At 46.1% G+C, this 22412-nt stretch overlaps 1 protein-coding gene across 2 annotated transcripts in view; it reads right to left on the reverse strand.

Moving 5' to 3' along the window:
* Window positions 1–14957, reverse strand: part of CCDC125 (coiled-coil domain containing 125) — a 53846-nt gene extending 38889 nt beyond the window's left edge. The window contains exons 1-2 of one of the 2 annotated variants that reach the window (XM_068248057.1): window positions 14878–14957; window positions 4429–4761 (exon numbers count right to left, since the gene is read on the reverse strand). In XM_068248057.1, coding sequence (XP_068104158.1) covers window positions 4429–4732 — 304 coding nt within the window. In that variant the 5' untranslated portion in view covers window positions 4733–4761; window positions 14878–14957. Of the gene's footprint in view, window positions 1–4428; window positions 4762–14596; window positions 14686–14877 lie in introns of those variants that run through there. The other variant, XM_068248066.1, reaches the window with a different exon arrangement.
* Window positions 14958–22412: the final 7455 nt, after the last annotated feature.

Below are 22412 nucleotides of genomic sequence, written 5' to 3' on the forward strand. Positions count from 1 at the left end.
CGCTTCAAGGGTTTTCTAACAAGCAGATATCTTGTTCCTTAATGGGTCAGAGAACCAAATGACGAGAATCTACTTTACGTAAAAGAGCCACTTCAAACATTCACAACTACGTAGGTAGTAGGTAGCTACTCATATCTGCAGAGAAAATGTGACATTTATCCAACTCTCCTGTGTAGTTTCTGGCTGTACACTGACTGCCATGTTAGACAGAATGGGATTTCTACTACTTAGGCCTCGTTCACACTAGGGGCTTAATTCACTAAACCGTGATAGCTCATATCACGACTGTTTACACAAGCAAATGTGAATTTTCACACGCAATCACGAATTTTCATGCAAAAACAAGCGCGTTTTCACGCAAAAAAAATCATGACCGCGCGCAAATGCGAAAATGCGCGTGAAACCGGTCGTGATATGAGTTATTACGGTTTAGTGAATCAAGCCCTATACGTGCTGCCATGCACATTTCAGCAGCACGTACGGTGTGCGATCGACAACAACATCAGAAGTGCATACCTTCATACTATGCGCTACCACACTGCTGCACGCATTTTTTGCAAAAGTGCATTGCTGATCCCATTCACTATAATGAATGGGATCAGCAGCGCACGGCAACACAGATGGCATGCGTTCCGAACGTACGGCCATACGGGTTGCCTAATGTGAATGAAGCCTAATCTGGGAGATTCCAACTACTACACTGTAGTAGTTGGAATCTCCCATACACTGTAGTAGTTGGAATCTCCCAGATTAGGCTTCGTTCACATTAGTAACTACAGGATCCCTGAGCACAACTTTGCCCCATCATTGAAAAATGTTTCCCCTCAGTATAGCATGCTTCTGACAACGATGCCATATGTTTAGTGCCCTAATAAAGAGGAATCTAACATGCTTTTTTTCTGCTTAACAAAGTAAATATATTTTACAGAGTATATTCAGCCTCCTACCTAAACAGTATACACAAGCTTAATCTAGGCATTCTCCTGTCTTCAGTCTCTGTACAGGGCCGCGTGGCAGGGAATCTCTCTAGGGGGTCACACTGGTCAGGGAACCTCTCTAGACCAGGGGTCCCCAAACTTTTTCGGTCAAGGGCCAGGTCAACATACTTCAGACTATTGGGGGGCCGGAGTATACAATGAGCCTAGGTTTTGTACACAGCACCTATTAACATGGGCAGCCCTCATGTCTCCCATTTATCCAGAGAAGATGTGTGCCCCCAACACAGCGTGTGCAGATTGAATCCCTCCAACACAGCGCAAATATTGTGACCCTAACGCAGCAAGTCATATCTGAGACATAATGTCACCCAATGGCCTGCAAAAGCCTACAGCACTGTGGGGGGTCGGTAAAAAAAGCCTCAAGGGGCCGCATTCGGCCCGCGGGCCTTAGTTTGAGGACCACTGCTCTAGAGGGCCACTTGTCAGGGAACCTCTCTAGAGGGTCACACGGGTCAGGGAACCTCTCTAGAGGGTCACACGGGTCAGGGAACCTCTCTAGAGGGTCACACGGGTCAGGGAACCTCTCTAGAGGGTCACACGGATCAGGGAACCTCTCTAGAGGGTCACACGGGTCAGGGAACCTCTCTAGAGGGTCACACGGGTCAGGGAACCTCTCTAGAGGGTCACACGGGTCAGGGAACCTCTCTAGAGGGTCACACGGGTCAGGGAACCTCTCTAGATGGTCACACGTGTCAGGGAACTGTCAGTGGTACATTGTGCTCACTTCAAACATCCAAATTACTCTACAGTATACTGATATTTATTCACTAAAAACTTTATCTTCCTGGATAAACAAAACCCCATACAAATCTTACTTTGCAAATCACTGGTATATACAGTACATCACAATACAACACAATACAATATAAGGTTGGATGTGTGAAGGGAACTTAACAGCCCTTCATTGCAGCTCTAATTTAGTAAAATGAATATCCTTCCTGTATAAACATAACTTCCTTCCTGATACCTGGAAACATCCTGATCCCACCAGCCAAGGTGACTCGTAATAAAAGCTTAAACCATTCCAAGAAATGAATCAGCGTGTGCTTCATATTACCAGGCAAACAGTCTGTGTCGGGGGACAGTACACGAGCTGCATTGATAGTACAGACTGTGCTCTGCAGACGTTTAGCACATGGTTCATGCTGTTACTGAAGAAAAGCTCATCTGTACAGAAAGGCAGGGTATTATTTAGCAGCTTGACTTAACGGTTTCAGACAATTTATTTGATTTTAATTTCTATCTGTGCCCTATTTTAGATCATTTACTTTAGTCTCAGGAAAAAATGTGAGTGGGATTTTTTCCTAGATTCACTTCTATTTAAATGGGCATGCCTTTAAGACTCTGACCAGTACTGCAAAGTACTTAAAGAGACACTGAAGCGAAAAAAAAATTATGATATGATTTGTATGTGTAGTACAGCTAAGAAATAAAAAACATTAAGATCATATACATCAGTCTAATTGTTTCCAGTACAGGAAGAGTTAAGAAACTCCAGTTGTTATCTCTATGCAAAAAAGCAATTAAGCTCTGCGACTTTCAAAGTCGTGGAGAGGGCTGTTATCTGGCTTTTATTATCTCAAGTGTTATTGAACTATTTACTTTTTCTTTGCTAGAGGAGAGGTCATTAGTTCACAGACTGCTCTGAAAGAATCATTTTGAATGCTGATTGTTGTGTAATCTGGACATATTATAGAATGATGCAATGTTAGAAAAAACACTATATACCTGAAAATAAAAATATGAGAATATTTTCTTTGCTTCTAAACTTCTAGTAATTATTCATAGTACACAACCAATTCATTATATCATATATTTTTTTCCGCTTCAGTGTCTCTTTAAAGATGCATACCTTTCTGTAGCTTGTGCTCTACTCTACATTTGATCTTGGATATGTTAAAACTTCCGGGACACCCCTGTCTTCTCTGTTAGAGAAGTGCATCATTGAATGAAGCAGGAAGAGGAAGTGACACGCAAAGCCATTACAAGAGACTCCTCCAGAGGGGTCATAGGATGACTTTGTTGGAAGTCGTCTGGCTTAAAGGCATGCCCATGAAAGGTGCTCGGAGTCCCTTTAAAAAGGAGGAAAAACATTTCTACAACATGAATGTTTGACCCTCACAGGACTCCATAAGAAATGATTTCAACTTCTGTAAAGTTTTATTTGCATCTGTGACTACACTGGGAAAAAAATGTATTATTACAACTGAACATAAGCAGCGGAACAGAAACCGTGAAAATGGATCCGAACGACTGGTGATCAGATCTGTTTTCACGGATCAGTTTGCCACTCCAATGCAAATGCTAACCAAGCCTTACACATGGATTGTGAGGAAACCTCCAGAACAGACCTAACCCAATATAAAATGAACAGAACAGGATATGAGCAACGTCTTTTACAAACAACTGGGGATAAACAAGAATAAGGTTCAGAAATACTTTTCTTAAGGCCCCGTTTCCACTAGCCGCCACGCATGGTTGCGAGACGCGCGGCCGCACTTCCTGGTCTGCGCGTACGCAGAGGAATCCAGAACCCGTGCCATGCACGGCTATGAGGTGCGCTGCCACGCGCACAAAAACTGACGGCAATATCGGGCGAATCGCTAGGGCAAGCGATTCGGCCGGCGACACTATTATTTCATATGGCAGAGTTTCCCCATGCGATTTGCCTGCGGGGAAACTCTGCAGATTCGGCCCAGTTTCCGTGCTAGTGGAAACGGGCTCTAAAGCACAACTGAAGTGAGAAAGATATGGTGGTTGACATTTATTTTCTTACAACGTATTATAACACTAAATCACCCAGCATGCATTAGGGCATGCAGCATGACCTAGGCAAATTTGAGCAGCGGTATAGCGAGAATCAAGATGGAGGCCCACATACAGACGGGGGGTTTAGGAAGCAACGCTATGAAGGTAAAGACATTGCTTGCTGTCTTTTTTTTTTGGTCTAGGACTTGAGTGTTAATGATCCCAGTATGAGAAAGCATGATTTTTATTTTTTATATTTTTTTTAACCTAGGAGCATCCAGGTGCTCATACATTAAAGAGAACCTGGAGTGAGAGGAATCCGGAGGCTGCCATCTTTATTCCCTTACTGACAATGCTAGTTAGCAGGCTGCTGTGTTGAGCTTTTGGTTTTAGTTATTTGAGTCACACACCTGCAACTAGCATGCAGCCAGTGGAGTCAAAGCATCTGATCTGCCTGCTCACCATGGGCCAGTGACAAAGTATTGGAGGCAGACCATCAGCACACAAGTCAGGCAAACAGCATTGGTTAGTAGAGAATGAAAATGGCAGCCTCCGTATGACTCATTTCAGGTTCCCTTTAACCTGGCAGCACAAAAGTGCATTTGTCTCAATAGTTGGAGAAAGCAGAGCCACTTTTCCCCATCACCATTGTATTACCAGATAGTAGTGGGGCCAATCTTACCTATACTGTTCTGTCTGCAGCGTGTGTAACTCTCTATGCCAGGCCTGCTGACAGCCCTCTCCTCAGGGTAACTGTGTCTTCCTGCATGGTGCCTTGGGGAGGGAACATCATCGCCCTTTCTGACAAGCTGGTACTGTCCATAGTGGTCAGATCCTTTTCTCAGTTTGAAAGTCCCGGCCACAGTTCCCTCTACAGTCTCATACAAGCCACCAGGCTTTCTGCCAAAGCCCTCTCCAAGGTCCCCTCCAGCCATAAAGTCTTCTTCTTCCTGGTAACCATGCTCACTAGCAAAAGCGTCATCCATCAAAACAGCAACAGTCAGGAATGGTCCCCCTATGAAGCAAGGAAAACATAAGTCATTGGCTAATAATGTGTTAAATTACATCTCACAGCAGACAAAATGCTATATAAACAGATGTCCAAATTAATAGAAGTATATGTCATGTACAGAAGTTACAAGCCAATTTTTATAACCACATCATTTTACACTGATTTTGCCAAGACAGGTTTAAAATGGACCTGAACTCTTGCACAGAACACAAGGAAAAATGAAGAGAAATGCATCCTGTATGTTTTTAGAGAGATGAGCCTCTCTAATTCCCCCCCCTCATCTGTAAGAAACCCCAACTGTAATTTAATCTCTCAGCTGGATCAGCACAGAAATTTGGCAGTACTGGGCAGACACAGCTAATATATAAACAGGATGTTAACCCTTTGTCTGTTTTCATCAAAGCAGGAAGTAGACACACTGCAGATTTATTGCAGGAGCTCTGTAAGCTGTAAAGGTACTACCCTTGTCGCTACTTTTTTCATGATTTTTACTAACGACTGACGATTTTGTGTGTGACCTATCCATGATCTCAAAACGTGGGTATGTGCATGCTAGTGATGGGTCGTTCACGAACGAGCCGGCTCTTTGCTGTGAACGACAAGAGCCGGCTCTCAGTTTTGAAAGAGCCGATGCCTCAGCAGCCCCACACAGCTCTGATTTGCTGTGTAATAAAGGGCGCTGAGGCATGCTGGGAGATGTAGTCCTTCTCTTGCAGCTTGTAGGAGTGTATGGGGCGGAGCAGAGCAGTAGCAGGAGGGATTGCACCAGTCAGCAAAGCAGTCAGGAGTTGTCATGGAGACGGGGGCGGGGCTTTTCCTCCGATTCTGAGTGGTGTCCAGTAATATTTAATGAAGAGCGATTGAGAGCCGTAAGAGCCGGCTCTTTAATGGGAGCCGATTCAGAAGAGCCGGAATTCCCATCACTAGTGCATGCCATTAAACAAGTGTTTTGGGACACATGGCAATTACGGCCATCTTGTCAAATTGAATGTTTAAAATCCCTGACAACTCCAGTGCAAAGTGCGGCGATCATTCCCACGGGTAGGAATTGTGTTTCAATCGCACTGCAGCAGGTAAAAAAAAAGAAAGGGGCATCGGACCTTAATAGTGCGACATGAGCGTACTGCGAGGCCTATTTACCATGAAAGTAAGCCTCACTGCCGGCGCGTAATCAAATGTGAAAGGAGTCTTAGTCATACCTCTTAGTCTCCACCTATTTGGCCATGCCCATTTTTTCCCGTGGAACACTATTTACTCTTTGCCCTTTCATTTTTTATACTCTGATGTCAGGAGGTATGCCTCCAACACAAATGGGGGGATTTTATCAGCAGTAAACAATGCATCAGGGCAAATGAGGCTCCATTAAGGGTACAATGACTGTCAGTTCACCACGGCTGTGCAGTTAGTACAAAAATCATCCAACTCCGACTACTCAGTTTATGAAACCACCGACTCCTGAGCTCCAACTCCTCGACTGACTCCACAGCCCTGCAGTTCACACTAGGTCCACTGCCTTACATTTTTGATGGAATGGGCAGCATTGGATGAAGCCAGCAATCATTCTCTATGGACTGGTCCACAGATATCTGTATTTCTGGAACACACAAATGCCACAGACCGGCCCGGATTTACCTCACAGGAGCCTATAGGCACAGGTATCCTGGCACCTTAGATTTTGCCCTCCATGAACCTACAAACCTCCACTAAACCAGCTGTCACTTCTCCCTTACGTACCTTGTCATCATGCATAGCTACAGGTGTCCCTTAGTATTAGGTAACCAAAACTACCCTCAGTATTAAGTAGCTACAGATGACCCCAAGTATAAAGGTAGCTAGAGGACCCTCAGCATTAAGTAGCTAGAGGTGCCCCTGACTGAAGGGAGATCTTGTCAGTGGAATGCAGAGAGCAGGGTGAGTAACCTATCATTTACACTCATCAGGACTCTGCATAGGGAAGAAGGGAGGCAGGTGCTCAGGTAGGGAGGGAGTCGCCTTGCCATCATCCGGAACATGCCTACAATGCCTTATGGGAAATTCGACATTGTCCACAGGTACGATATTTCCAAACAGTGGGTAGGAATTGAACAGAAATGGGCTTACTGACAGTCTATGGTAAGCAGCAGAGCAGTACTTCCTGTCTAACAGGAAACAGATGGATTTTGCAGCTTTTTGTTTTTATTTTTTAACATTTTGAGCAGCATGCTTTTCCAAGCTTCTTTTGACCTCTTATCCTGTATGCGGGTATTGCCAGCGTTGGGCGCCACTCCATAATAAAAGTGAAAGTTCACTTTAAAGGTCATACATGTAAAAAAGGCACCTGAAAAAAAAAAAAAAGTGCAGGGGTTTGCTGCTAGTAGAATCTTGCTAAAATGAGTGATATTCTACTACTGAATTACTAGTAAAATATTGGTAATATTTACTGATATCTTACTATGGCTAAACCTAACCCTACTCTCACACAGAACCCTCCCGCTACCAATGCCTAACCCTAGGACCCCCTCGGAGGTGCCTAAAGGACATCTGTAGTGAGAAGAATATGGAGGCTGCCATATTTATTTCCTCTTAACCCCCTTGCCGGTCCAATTCCCGCGGCAAGGGGGCAGCGCAGCACTTTTTATTTAAAAAAATTTTAAATCATGTAGCGAGCCCAAGGCTCGCTACATGATAGCCGCTGTCAGCGGCATCCCCCCACCCACTCCGATCGCCTCCAGCGATCAGAGTAAGCAGGAAATCCCGTTCAGAACGGGATTTCCTGCTGGGCTTCCCCGGTCGCCATGGCGACGGGGCGGGATGACGTCGGGACGTCAGAGGGAATCCCAATCCACCCCTCAGCGCTGCCTGGCACTGATTGGCCAGGCTGCGCAGGGGTCTGGGGGGCTCGGCGCGGCGGCGATCGGGTACCACACGCAGCTAGCAAAGTGCTAGCTGCATGTAGGAAAAAAAATGTGAAAATCGGCCCAGTGGGGCCTGAGAAGTCCTCCTCGGGATAACCGGCAAGGAGGTTAAAACAATACCAGTTGCCTGGCAGCTCTGCTTATCTATTTGGTTGCAGTAGTGTGTCTGAATAACACCAGAAACAAGCATGCGGCTAGTCAACCAGTGATTACCTGCCCGTCACTTGTGTATAGGCCCAACACAGGACTTTTCTGTTGCTGACTGACACTGATGCGCATTTCCCATTCACAGCTTTGGAGATCACTAGTCAGTACCACCAGAATGCCTACAGCAGGCTTTTTGAAAAGGCAGCCTCTGCCAGGCCTGTAGCATGAAGTGGTCTCATAGTGTGTCCAATGGAGAGGGGCAGAGGCACGAGGTGGAGGCGGTGGAGAAAGCAGCTTCCGGTGTGCGGTGTAAGCGTGAACACAATGCGCTCGCTCATCAGTGTTGTCTAGAGATCCAACCAGCCAGATTGCTCGATGTCCTGGGAATCGGAAACCTGCACACATGCTAGATTCATGTCAGGGCTGGTGCACACCTACAGCGCTTTTCAAAACGCAGGCGATTGGAAAGGCACTTGGCTAATGTATTTGAATGGGATGGATCACACCACAGGGATGTGATTTTTTTCTTACAGGCAAACGCGAGTCCTGCAGCATTTCTGAGGTGATTCAGACTCAGTGTTAAGTATAGGAAAGTGGAAAATTGCTCTAAACTGCGCTAGAACAGAGCGATTTTCCAAGCTGTACACTTCCAGCTCTACTGTACAAAAAGACTCCAAAAATCGCTAGGCATACCTAGAAAATCGCTAGGCACATGCCTGAAATCGCTTAGAAAAATCATTTAAAAAAAATGCTGAGTGTTTGCGATTACGCTAGCGCTTTTAGGTGTGCACCAGCCCTTAGGAAGGCATCAGTGTAAAGGCAGGTGCACACACTTGTTCTGCGAGATCTTGGCTGGGCTTTTTCTAGCATGTAAATGAGCCTTTTACACCGACGCATTCCTAACATTAAAATACCACTTTTCAAGTTCCTTTAAACCCTCCTGTGTGAAATCCCCATTCATGGCAATGTGCCAGTACGGGTTTTAACACTTCAATGACAATGCAGTCTCTGTTGCAGAGGACTGTGTAGGAAGGAATTAGAGAATAAAGTGGAACCTGTCAGGGAGGAAGTGGATGATACTTCATTCTGCCCTGGGAGTTTAATACAGATAGGTGGGGATTTTCTACTCTCCCCGCTCAGTGGGCAGCAGGATAGTGCGATGGTTAAAGACACCACTTTTGAAATAGGAGACCAGTGTTCAAATCCTGGCTAGAGCCATTGCATTGGGCAAGAATTCCTAAAACCACAGGATGGCCGACGGTGTGTGCCCTTAGCCTCTAATACTTTTAGCCATAGACCCTGAACAAGCATGCAGATTTGGTGTTCTAGTTGGACTGTACTTTTTCAAATGTGATTCAGACACTACTGCAGGTCAGCAGGTCTAACTGGTATTGTGTAAAAGGAATAAATATGGCAGCCTCCATAAACAGCTGACATCAGGTGTGCTTGAAGAGTCTTTTAGGCCCTTACACATCTTCGGATGATCGGGTGGAGCGTCTGTTATGCTAGGTACACACCATACACTTTTCAAGCAGATTTACCTAACATGTCCGATCTGAATTTCGATCGATTTTTCAATCGATTTCCGTTCACTTCTATGGGGGGGAAAAATTTGATCGAAATTCAGATCAGACGTGTTGGAAATAATCGATCTAGCAGGTAAATCTGCCAGGAAATTGATGGTGTGTACCTAGCATAATCATAGAGAAAGTACAGTTTTGTGATCTATATTAGATTAAGGTTAAATATTACCAATATTTTACTGTATGAATGAAATGGTAGAATAGTAGTACATTTACCTGATATTCTACTACTACCCTCCTGCACCCTTTTAAACAGATGCCGTTTTCAAATGTCTTCACAAGGGCCCCATGGGAACATTAGCTAGAACGACACCTGGCTTTCCCATCACTGGCTCTAGGGCAAACATGCAGACAGGCTTTTTGACAAAAACAATGTCCAATCTATAATGTCGACCAACGCAATTTTTATTGAGCAGTGGTGTTAGGGCATGGATCGGCGCTAGTCTATTTTAAGAGATTCAGCAGAAAACCTCAGGGAAATTCAGCTAACGTGATTGGGTGGACAGCACCCTGCAGAACTACTAGGTTTCCAATAGGTTGTAGTAAGCTACGCCCACACTATTTGGCCAATCACAACGCTTAAAGCTAATGTAACCCGTTAAAAAAAAAAAAAGTCCGATACTCACCTCAGGAGAGGGAAGGCTCGGTCCTAATGAGCCTTCCCTCTCCTCTCCCGGTGGCCCCGGTGCTGCGCTGGCTCCTCCGTTCTCATCCCACGCCGAAGGGACTTCGGAAGTCTTCGGGAGCCGAGTCATCCTGAAGACAGGCGGCGCGAGTGCGTCATAGAGGGCGTGCACAGTGTTATCGCGGCCCGTCTTCGGGAGCACTCAGGCTCCCGAAGCATTTCTGAAGCCTCCTTTCGGCCGGGAGACAGCGGTATTTGACTGAAACGGTCGAATATCGCTACGGGGGAGCCAGGACAGCAGTGGGCACCGGGAGAGGAGAGGGAGTGCTCTATAGGACCCAGAGCCTCCCTCTCCTTAGGGGAGCATCTGACTTTTTTTTTTTAATTCCGGTTCACATTAGCTTTAATGCTGTAAGCAGGTGCTGTGACTGGAAAACTGTTCCCTATGAGGATTCCTGCTGGGTTCCCTGAAGTAGATTTGCTCATCGATCTTTGTCAGATACTATCGCAGTGATCAAATCTGATAGGGAAAATCGTATAGTGTATGGGGAACCTTAAGGCTACTTGCACACCAAGACGTTGTGTTAGGTGCTACGTTAAGGTTGCATAACGTGCACCTAACGCAAGGCCTGGTGCTCTTCGATGTGGACGTCAGAGTGAGCTGCGTTGTGCAGCTCTCTCTGGCGTCCGTGATGCGTACTCTTGGACGCATGCGGCATCACGTGGTCCCGCCGGCCAATCGCCGCACAGAGCGGCCGCACCAGGAAGTAAACACTGCACGTCACAACGTGCAGTGAATATGAATTAGCCATGTGCCTGGCCGCTCTCCGCTCCTCCCCAACATGACTGAGCATGTGCAAACAGTCTAATGCGGCTTAAGCTGCTGTAACACCGTAGCATGCTGCACTTTCGGAAGAACGCGCAGCGTTACATGTAATGCAACGTGGGCAGTGTGAACAGCCCACTTGTGTTACATTGCTGTACGTTGGGGGAGCGTTACAGGCTGCACTAACGTGCGCCTGTAAAGTCCCTGTGTGTAAGCAGCCTTAGACCAGGGGTCCCCAAACTTTTTTAGTTAAGGGCCGGGTCAACATACTTTAGACTGCCGGGGGGGGGGATGGGGGGGGTGGAGTGTACATAAAATGATGTAGAAAAACATTACAGAACCTAGGTAGTGTAAACTGAGACTGAAACAAAAGCCCCCACAACTACAGCAATCAGTGTTCAAAATACATACTGTATTTTCAAAAGTACCCCTCCCCCCCCCCCCCCAAAAAAAGACGAAAAAAAACCCCACCTTCCCCCAGTAATAGAAAGGGCTGTAAATTATCCACCCCTGCGCACGCACGCACGCACGCACACACTACTTTTAACCACCACCACAATGTTTTTGCGCACCAAACAGTGAAGCATACCCAGGTGACAACCTGCCATACAATTGGACAGCAGTATCACCTAAAGGGGCCCATACACCTAACCATTTTCCCAATTCGATCACATTGATCGAATCGGCTGTGAAATCGCCACGCACACCGCTGACAGAACGATCGAATTCCGTCCGAAATCGATCGTTCCCATCGATTCCCGTAGATCCGTCCGGAAGATTTTTCTCCATCGCCAGCGGGTCGGGAGTGCGTCGATAGCGGCGTTCGAATGCCCGACGACCGACGCAATACAGCGGGTCTACATTACCTGTTCTGGCCGGTGCTAGAGTTGGGCGAACTGTTAGCGCAACTACAGCCGAACTGTTCGGCTGCCCAACCTGTCATTGGGCAGCCGAACAGTTCGCCCAACTCTAGCCGTTGCGTGTCCCCGCTGCTGCTTCTCAGCGCTGGGCTCCAGGGCTGCAGCTACACAGAACTTCCTGTCCCGGCAGGAAGTTTAAACAGTAGAGCGCCCTCTACTGTTTAAACTTCCCCTGGACAGGAAGTTCAGTAGCTGCAGGAATGGTCTGGAGCCCGGAGCCGAGAAGAAGCAGCAGTGACAGCGGGGACTCGCGCCGGCCGGAACAGGTAATGTGGGGGGCCAGCGGCAGCTCCACAGATTGTGATCGGATTCAGGCTGAAATCGGTTCACAATCTGTTTGCAGTAAAGGCAGCCATACGATCCCTCTCTGATCAGATTCGATCAGTGAGGGATCTATCTGTTGGTCGAATCTGATGGCAAATCGACCAGTGTATGGCCACCTTAATGCGGAATTTGTTTGGAAGCCAACAAATTACTTCTTGTTGGCTTCCATGTGGAAATGTGGTGCCAGCACTGCTGCCACATCTATAAGTAATACATTTTGTGTGTGGAGGGCCTGTAAAAAAAGACTCAGGGGCCGCATTCGACCCACGGGCCTTAGGGCTCATACACACATCAGACCATAGTCTTTGGAAAATAAAGATCACAGACCAATTTTACCCCCTTCCATGTAGTATGAGAGCCACACCTACACAGTCTATTCTATGGAGCTGAACTCCCCATCAGACAGAAATCTTTGCAAGATGCTGCACACAAAGATGCTGTATACATTCAAAAGATCACCAGGATGGCTCTTCAGATCTGCAGATGTCTGTTAAACAAGGTGTGTATGATGATCTGCAGATCTCATAGACTATGAATGCAGTTTGCAGGAATAGATCTGTGGTAGGAACAGATCTTTTGCAGATACTGATCTTTTGAATGTGTACAGCATCTGTGTGTGCAGCATCTTGCAAAGATTTCTGTCTGATGGGGAGTTCAGCTCCATAGAAAAGACTGTGTAGGTATGGCTCTCATACTACATGAAGGGTGGTAAGATTGATCTGTGATCTTTCATTTTCCAAAGACTATGGTCTGATGTGTGTATGCACTCTTAGTTTGAGGACCACTGCTTTAGACACACTAGAAATGAGTGTTTTAGAATGCACATAAATAATGCTGTAATGATGGATACCATTGAGCCTTCCAATACAGAGCACAACTGAAAGCACTGAGTTTTTCTTAAATACATTGTTTCACTTTAAAGCGGACCCAAACCAAACATTTTTTTTTTAATTCAAAATATTTAGTTGCACCACTCTGACACATACAAAGATAAACACTCCTTCAGGGCCCTTTTCCACTAGCAGTCGCTAGCGTTCACGCTGAACGCTAGCGATTGCTGAATCGCAATTACCGGCGATTCCCCGACGTTTGCGGCCGCGATTTTGCTATGCTATGCACTGCATAGCAAAATCGCGGCAAATATCGCTCCGCCGCGCGTTCGCGTTCCCGTAAAAAACGAATCGCGGTAGTGGAAATGACCTACCGCGATTCCTATGTTAAAAAGCAAACCGTAGCGATTGAAAAATTGCTAGCGGTTTGCGTCTTTGCGATTCAGCCAGCGCAAACGCGCTGGTGGAAAAGGGCCCTACAGCCTATAAGCATTTCAGTGCATGCTTTTCAGCCTTCTCTTTTCACAACTAGGGTTATACAGGTGGCAGCCATTAGCAATTCTTCCTTTGCTGGACACCATCTACTCCACCAGTTTGCCGGATTCTGACCCGGCAATTTGAAAGGGAGAAGTACCTCCAATAAATGTAAAATATTTTATATTTTTCATCATGCAGCTAAAAAAGCTGCTATTTATCATAATTTAGAAAATAGATTTTATTTCTGAAATCTTGTAATTTTGTTTTGTATTTGTGGCTGGATAGTGTAATGGTTAAGGGCTCTGCCTCTGACACAGGAGACCAGGGTTCGAATCTTGACTCTGCCTGTTCAGTAAACATGCACCTATTCAGTAGGAGACCATAGGCAATACCCCCTAACACTGCTACTGCCTATAGAGCGCGTCCTAGTGTCTGCAGCTCTGGCGCTTTGAGTCCGCCAGGAGAAAAGCGCGATATAAATGTTCTGTGTTTGTTTGTTTAATTTGGGTCCACTTTAAATGTCCTAGAAATACACAGAGTTGCACATACATTAGGGACAGCTAAAGCCAAAAGCAGTCGTACACCTCTGAGGGACAGTTCAATCGGTCCTGAACTCTTGCACGGGACAGAAGCAAAACATAAAGAAATGCACCCTGTATGTATTTAGAGAGCCTGTCTAATTCCCCCTCACAAGTGACTAATCACCACCGTAAATTGATCTGCTGTGTCTACTCAGGAATCTCCTCTGCCACAGCAGAGCAGCTAATCTGTAAACACAGGATGTAAGCCGACACCAGCTTCCATGACAGCAGGAAGTAGACACACTGCAGATTTATTGCAGGATTTGTATCAATAATAATAATAATAATAATAATAATAATAATAATAATAGCTGTAACAATGAAATGTTTTTCTTTAGAGGTTATTATGCTGTTGTGTATCTTTTACAGCAGAGAAAAAGTTCTGATTTCTGGTCTACTAACAAAATAATACTCTGTACAGAGCTATATAAATAATAATAATGCCCTTTTCACACTTTCTAAAACTAAGGTATTAGAAAAGGAAATTCGGTACCATTGTCACCAAAGAGCATTTTATGTGCGCTAACACTATTTATAGGCATATATAAGGTAAAAGCATAGAATTTCTGTTAACATTAATTGTATGCATTCCAGTAAGTTTAGTGACACGAGAAGAGAAAGCAGCATTCACCATTGTCAGGAACTACTAAGCATTGTGTACTCAGGAAGGCACACACACCACTCCCAGCCGGGCTATGTGCCTGGATCCCTGAGCAGCACGTCCAGCCAGGACAGGAGGAGGCTGACTGCACATAACCTCTCCAGCACTTCTGTCTGAACTTCTGTGTTGGTTTCAGCTGCTAATTGTACAGCCGCGCGGAGTAATCTCGGCTGGTCACACTTCTATAGACACACTACAGTACGGAGGACACACAAACTGATACATAGGATCTATAATATTCCATGTCTCACCGGCTCAGAGCAGATCTCTCCCCTGCTGGGTCTGTATCGGGACTCTTCCTGCACACAGACGTGGCCTCTCCTCTCCCCTGTCACGTGACATCTGGATGAGGGGCGGAGCGAGTTCTGCTGCCTCACCTGTGTGTCCTCCTGTACGCCCTACTACTGTACACAGCAGCCAATTGCTTCTCTCCAAAATATGAACAGTGCCCATTCTAAATAACTGACTGAACAAATCGCATAGCTCCCAACTGTCCCTTTTTTAGAGGGACAGTTCCTCCTTTGGGTGCCAAATCCCTCTGTCTCCCTGATTTTTCCCTCTTTCCGGGCTGGAACCCACTAGAGCGATTTTTTGAGCGTTTAGGGAACATGAGAAATCGCTAGCGATTTCCCTAAACGCTCTGCCAATGTAAATGGATGGTGCAAATGCCACAGGAGCAATTGTGATTAGCAAAATCGCAAACACAAGACATGCAGCATTTTGTTAGCGTTTGCGCTTCAATATAAAGTATATACTGTAATCACTGGCGCAATCGCTCATCAAAACGTGCACGAAGCGATATTGCTAACTTTTAAAGTTACTGTACACTGTAACAAATTAAAAATCATTGAAAGGACCAATCAGACTTTAAAACGCTAATCGCTAATCGCTACACAACCACAGGCAAATTGATTACACTTTCTAAAATCGCTCCCTAAAACGCTCATGAAATCGCTTACAAACTGCTCATACAAAACACTAGCGATTGCGATTAGCGATAGCGTTTTGTAGTGGGTTCCAGGCCTCAGGACTGATGTACAGATCTATGTAAATATAAGTATTTTTCTCCTGAAAAATGTTTTAAATTGATGTATTAATATATTTCTTTTAAAGAAAAGCTTTAACGAAAGAAACCTCCCCTTGGGGATACTCACCTGGGGTGGGGGAAGCCTCCAAATCCTAATGAGGCTTCCCCCGTCCTCCTCGGTCCCGCGGCGGCGGAGATTAAGCTCCTCGAACAGCGGGGATCTAAATATTTACCTTCCCGGCTCCAGCACAGGCGCAGTATCAGCTCTCCGCCTCGGAGATAGGTGGAAATAGCTGATCGCTGTCGGGCCGCTCTACTGCACAGACGCAAGTCTCCTGCGCCTGCGCAGTAGAGCGGACCCGACGGAGATCGGCTATTTCCGCCTATATCCGTGCGCTGGAGCCAGGGAAGGTAAATAAATCAGCGCTTTTCAGCCTTGTCGAGGGAGGATTCCGGGACACTTCGGGGTAGACAGCGCTGGACTGCCTGCAGCTACAGGGGTGGGGGAAGCCTCATTGGGACCCTGAGGCTTCCCCCTTCCAAGGTGAGTACCCCCCCCAGGGGAACTTTTTTTGTTACAGGGTCTCTTTAAATGTTATTATGAAATAAAATTAATGACGGTAGGTACAACCAGCGGTTTGATTGATGAAACAACATCTTTTGTTTTTGAATTATTTGTGATAAGACTCAAGGTGCCCATTAACGGTACAATTTTTCCTTCAGATTCAATCTTTTGACACACTTTTTATGATCATATTGTAGAGAAAACTGCTCCGTTGGGGTGAAAATGTTGCGATACAATTGTTTGGTTGATCGGAAAAGGAAAAATGATTGATCCAACAGTTGGATTTTACGATCAACTTGGAATGTAAAGCTTACTTAAATGACCCTCCAGACTAAAAATCTACTCAGCAGCACTAAAAAGGCTTGGTGATTCTTTAACAGTTTCACAGCATCAGAACTTTGTTTTTCTTACCTAAGCCTCGTTTTTAGCTGCACAGAAGAAATCTGCCAAGCATGCAGCTGGGAGGGGTGATCAGGACACTGGACAGTTGGAACTGTGTCTCATGCTCCCTGTCATCTCCTTTCAATCAAAAAGATGGCAGCCCCCATGAAATCACAAACATTTGCCTATTATTTTAAAACAGGATGGGTAAGAGATTAGATTACCTATCTATTTTAATTAACATATCTAATGTAACTTAATCACAGTATGTTTGTTTAGGCTGAAGTTCCTCTTTAAATTGTTCAGTTAATGGGAACAATCGATAATTACCTTCCCATTAGTTACGATCGTTCAAATTGCACCGAAAGATCACATCTGATAAATAAAAATGGTACTGTTAATGGGCACCTTTAGTGTGTGACTAGAGGTGCATGTCTAATGCTGGGAATACACAATGAGATTTTTTAGCAGATTTACCGTCCGATTGATTTTCCGATCTTGTTTCTTATCAATTTCCATTCACTTCTAAGAGAAAGCTATCAGAAAAACGATTGATAAGATCGGACCTGTCAGAAATTATCTATCGAACCATCTATCTGACAAAATATCTCATGGTGTATTCCCAGCATTAAAGGGACCCTGAACAGACAAAAAAAAGGAATCTAAACTGGGGCTTCCTCCAGCCCCCTGTAGCCTGCGAGGTCCCTTGGTGTCCTCTGTTCTCCCGCTGGTGGGTCCGGAATTGTGTGACTTTGCCTGGAGTTGTGTGCAAGTGTGCATGTGCTGCCCATCCGCGTGCCTTGGTTGATCATGCGCCTGTCACCGTAAACGTTCTGCACAAGCGCGGTATATTCTTTCAAGAACTGTGCATGTGCAGAACGCTTACAGCAACAGTTGCGTGATCAAGCTGGGCACACAGATGGCCCAAGCATGCACAGTTGCACACTCCTCCGGGTGCAGTTGCGTGTTACCAGCGGGAAAACGAAGGGAAGTAGAAAGTCTCTCTCTCTCAACTCAAAAAGTTGGGAGGTACGCAAATCGCCACTCACTCACTGGGAGAGCTTTTAGGTTGAGCCAAGCTACCAGCAGAGTAGGTGGTTACTGATGAAAATACATGATGAAGTTTTACTGTGTTCACCGATATCATACATCTGATCAGATGCTGGGATAAAAATCTGTGAGATGCCCAGGGGAAAAAATAATATACTTACCTTGTCAGAGGAAAGCATCTGGATCCTGCAAAGGCTTCTCACGTTGTCCTCCCTCTGACCACCACCAATCTAGCACTGGGGTCCTCAGAAGTTTGGGGACGTGTCCCATACATGAATGAGCACGGCTGCACTGCGCAGGACAGGACAGCTCGCGTCTGCACAGTGGCAAGGAGCTGCCACTCGATTCTGTGCTACCGCCTGCACCTGAGCTCCACCCACAAGCCTCTGTCGACAAGAGAACCTAGCATTGGAATGCTACTTAGGATTTTTGACACTCTTTTCCCTTCAGGTACACTTTAAAAACATTTTTGGCAGTATAGCGACTCTCTTGTTCTTGGTGGGTTGTGCTCCTCCATATGTCCATGGCTCAGTGCACTCTCCTGTGTGGCCTGGCATACGCTATAAATCATAACACGCACCGAGCCATGAAGGAGAGGTGCTCCTGTGAGGATGAAGACAGGAGTGCATGGAGCTGTGGACATATGGGGGAGTGCATGCATGCCAGACCGGAACAGGCGAGTCGATGCAGGGGACCAAAATGAAGTGGGGGAGAGCACGGGGAGGGGGGGGGGATATGGGTGGTGATATCATTTGGCAAGACCTAATTCTACTTTTTTTTGGGGGGGGGGGTCTGTCAGGGGCCCCATTGTACCAAAAACAGACTTGTAGGCCCCACCTTAGTAAGAGGTGCAGCCAGTATGTACAGTATACCCGCATGTTAGAAGAGTGACCAAATTCTGTTCAAAATCCCCATCTTGTCCCCTTAGTAAGAAATGCGGCCATATACTGTTCATCCGCCTTAGTGAGGGGTTAAAATGCACCCAAGTTACAGTGGTTTGCTAAAGTTTTCGGCCCCCTTGAAGATATCCACATTTTGTCACATTACTGCCACAAACATGAATCAATTTTATTGGAATTCCGCGTGAAAGAGCAATACAAAGTGGTGTACACGTGAGAAGTGGAACGAAAATCATACATGATTCCAAACATTTAAAAAAAAATAACTGCAAAGTGGGGTGTGCGTAATTATTCAGCCCCGTGTCAATACTTTGTAGAACCACCTTTTGCTTCAATTACAGCTGCCAGTCTTTTAGGGTATGTCTCTACCAGCTTTGCACATCTAGAGACTGAAATCATTGCCCATTCTTCTTTGCAAAACAGCTCCAGCTCAGTCAGATTAGATGGACAGCGTTTGTGAACAGCAGTTTTCAGATCTTGCCACATATTCTCGATTGGATTTAGATCTGGACTTTGACTGGGCCATTCTAACACATGGATATGTTTTGTTTTAAACCATTCCATTGTTGCCCTGGCTTTATGTTTAGGGTCGTTGTCCTGCTGGAAGGTGAACCTCCGCCCCAGTCTCAGGTCTTTTGCAGTCTCCAAGAGGTTTTCTTCCAAGATTGCCCTGTATTTGGTTCCATCCATCTTCCCATCAACTCTGACCAGCTTCCCTGTCCCTGCTGAAGAGAAGCACCCCCAGAGCATGATGCTGCCACCACCATATTTGACAGTGGGGATGGTGTGTTCAGAGTGATGTGCAGTTTTCCACCACACATAGCGTTTTGCATTTTGGCCAAAAAGTTTCATTTTGGTCTCATCTGACCAGAGCACCTTCTTCCACATGGTTGCTGTGTCCCCCACATGGCTTGTGGCAAACTGCAAACGGGACTTCTTATGCTTTTCTGTTAACCATGGCTTTCTTCTGCCACTCTTCCATAAAGGCCATCTTTGTGCAGTGCACGACTAATAGTTGTCCTATGGACAGATTCCCCCATCTGAGCTGTAGATCTCTGCAGCTCGTCCAGAGTCACCATGGGCCTCTTATCTGCATTTCTGATCAGCGCTCTCCTTGTTCGGCCTGTGAGTTTAGGTGGACGGCCTTGTTTTGGTAGGTGTACACTTGTGCCATACTCCTTCCATTTCTGAATGATCGCTTGAACAGTGCTCCGTGGGATGTTCAAGGCTTTGGAAATCTTTTTGTAGCCTAAAGAGACACTGAAGCGAGTAAAAAACTCGCTTCTTCTCTTATATTCAGCAGGGGCATGTGTGCCCCTGCTAAACCGCCGCTATCCCGCCGCACAACGGGGGTCCCTTACCTCCCAATTCCCCCCTGCAAAATCTACGACCAACTTGGTCGTAGATTTTGCTGCTCCTAGAGGCAGGGCTAACGGCTGCAGCCCTGCCTCACAGCGCGTCTATCAGCGGCGCATCGCCGCCTCTCAGTGAAGGAAGACTGAGAGGGGCGGGGAAGAGGTGGAGATACACGCTGACAGACGCATGAGAGGCAGGGCTGCAGCGGTTAGCCCTGCCTCAATACGGAAAAGATCCCCGGCGAGGACGGAGGGGATTTGGGGGATAAGGGGCCCCTGTTGTGCGGCGCGATAGCGGCTGTTTAGCAGGGGCACACATGCCCCTGCTGAATTTAAGAGAAGAAGCGAGTTTTATACTCGCTTCAGAGTCTCTTTAAGCCTGCTTGAAATTTCTCAATAACTTTATCCCTGATCTGTCTGGTCTGTTCTTTGGACTTCATGGTGTTGTTGCTCCCAATATTCTCTTAGACAACCTTTGAGGCCGTCACAGAGCAGCTGTATTTGTACGGACATTAGATTACACACAGGTGCACTCTATTTAGTCATTAGCACTCATCAGGCAATGTCTATGGGCAACTGACTGCACTCAGACCAAAGGGGGCTGAATAATTACGCACACCCCACTTTGCAGTTATTTGTAAAAAATGTTTGGAATCATGTATGATTTTCGTTCCACTTCTCGCGTGTACACCACTTTGTAATTGGTCTTTCAGTGGAATTCCAATAAAATTGATTCATGTTTGTGGCAGTAATATGACAAAATGTGGAAAACTTCAAGGGAGCAGAATAGTTTTGCAAACCACTGTATATGGAGGCTTCCATATTTATTTGCTTTTAACCACTTCCGGATTCCGGTTGGTTTGGCTGATCTGTGCTGCGGGGGCTCTTCAGCCCGCAGCACAGATCAGAAATCAGGCAGGGTGATCAGACCTCCCCCCTTTTTTCCCCACTAGGGGGATGTCCTGCTGGGGGGGTCTGATCGCCGCCGGGCTGCTGTGCCTAGCGGGGGGGGGGGGCTCCTCAAAGCCCCCCTCCACAGCACTAGTCCTCCCTCTGCCTCCTTCCCTCCCTCTCCCGTCCCCTGTGTGCGGCGCAGGACGGAAAGCCGTCCTGCGCCGGATAGGATAGGCTTTAGCCTATCAGATGCCGGCGATCCCCGGCCAATCAGAGGCCGGGGATCGCCGATCTCCTCTACGGCGCTGCTGCTGCGCAGCGCCGTATATATATATGTAAACACCGGGGAAGATCTTCCCCGCGTGTTTACATTTACCCTGCGAGCCGCGATCGGAGGCTCGCAGGGTGTTCACGGAGACACCCTCCGGGAACTGACATGGAACGGCCGCTCGTACGAGCGGCCGTTTCCATGGAAACCACTTCAGGATTCAGGGGCGTAGTTAAGCGTACGCAGAATCCTGAAGTGGTTAAAGGACACTCTAGGTGAAAATAAACGAATGAAATAAACTATCGTACCTATCCACATTCTCCTAAAAATGACTTTTTAAGATATTCCACAGTTTTATTGTATGTTTAAATCTACTTTTTAAGTTTTAACTATTTTTTGCTCAATGACACATTCATTGAAGTATGCCAGAGCTAAAATGTATAAACTATTGTCCTTTTTTATCTCTTTCCTGCTCTCAGAAGCCATTTTCTGCTAAGAAAGTGTTTTATAGTTGGAATTTCTTATCAGTGAGGGTCACACTGTAGTCACTTCCTGTCTGAGTCAGCCACTTACTTGCCTGATATTTAACTCTTTCAGGCAGAGAAAGAAAAAAAGGAAGACAGCATAGTTATTTGTATGCTTAGCACTGTACATACCCATGTCTATCTCATCATGTCACATCGGATATCCTTTAAACAATACCAGTTGCTGGGCTGTCCTGCTGATCCTCTATCTTTAATACTTTTAGTCATAGACCCTGAACAAACATGCAACAGAACAGGAGTTTGACAATATTGTCAGAACTGACAAAATTGGCTGCATGCTTGTGTTTGGTATAATTCAGACACTACTGCAGCCAAATAGATCAGCAAGGCAACTAGTATTGTTTAAAAGGAAACAAATATGGCAGCCTCCATATCACTATCACCTCGGGTTCACTCTAAGGGAGCCTGCCTCTCCCTCCCACTATCAGAATGTGCAGCAAAGTACAAATAACTACACCAGGGCCATGCCCCTCTGTAGGCTCCCAATGCATGGCATGTTACATCAGGAACCTACAGAGAGACAATGCTACATGGTGATAGGCTGCAGTGACGAGGAGAGGACCCGGCTTTGAAGTAGGTATTTGATTTGTGCTCCTCTGCATGCTTAGCTATTCAGATGGGGCTAGTCACTGGCACCTCCCCTAAACTTTGCTGCCTGAACCATTTGATTCAGGCAGCTTCATGGTAGGGCTGGCCCTGACTGCACCCGGCAATGTCTTTGGGCAACTGACAGCTCTCAGACCAAAGTTGAATCGTGTTAAAATTGATTCATGTTTGTGGCAGTAATATGACAAAATGTGGA

Source organism: Hyperolius riggenbachi, chromosome 1 (genome assembly GCF_040937935.1).
Source record: "Hyperolius riggenbachi isolate aHypRig1 chromosome 1, aHypRig1.pri, whole genome shotgun sequence".
NCBI classification, from domain to species: Eukaryota; Metazoa; Chordata; class Amphibia; order Anura; family Hyperoliidae; genus Hyperolius; species Hyperolius riggenbachi.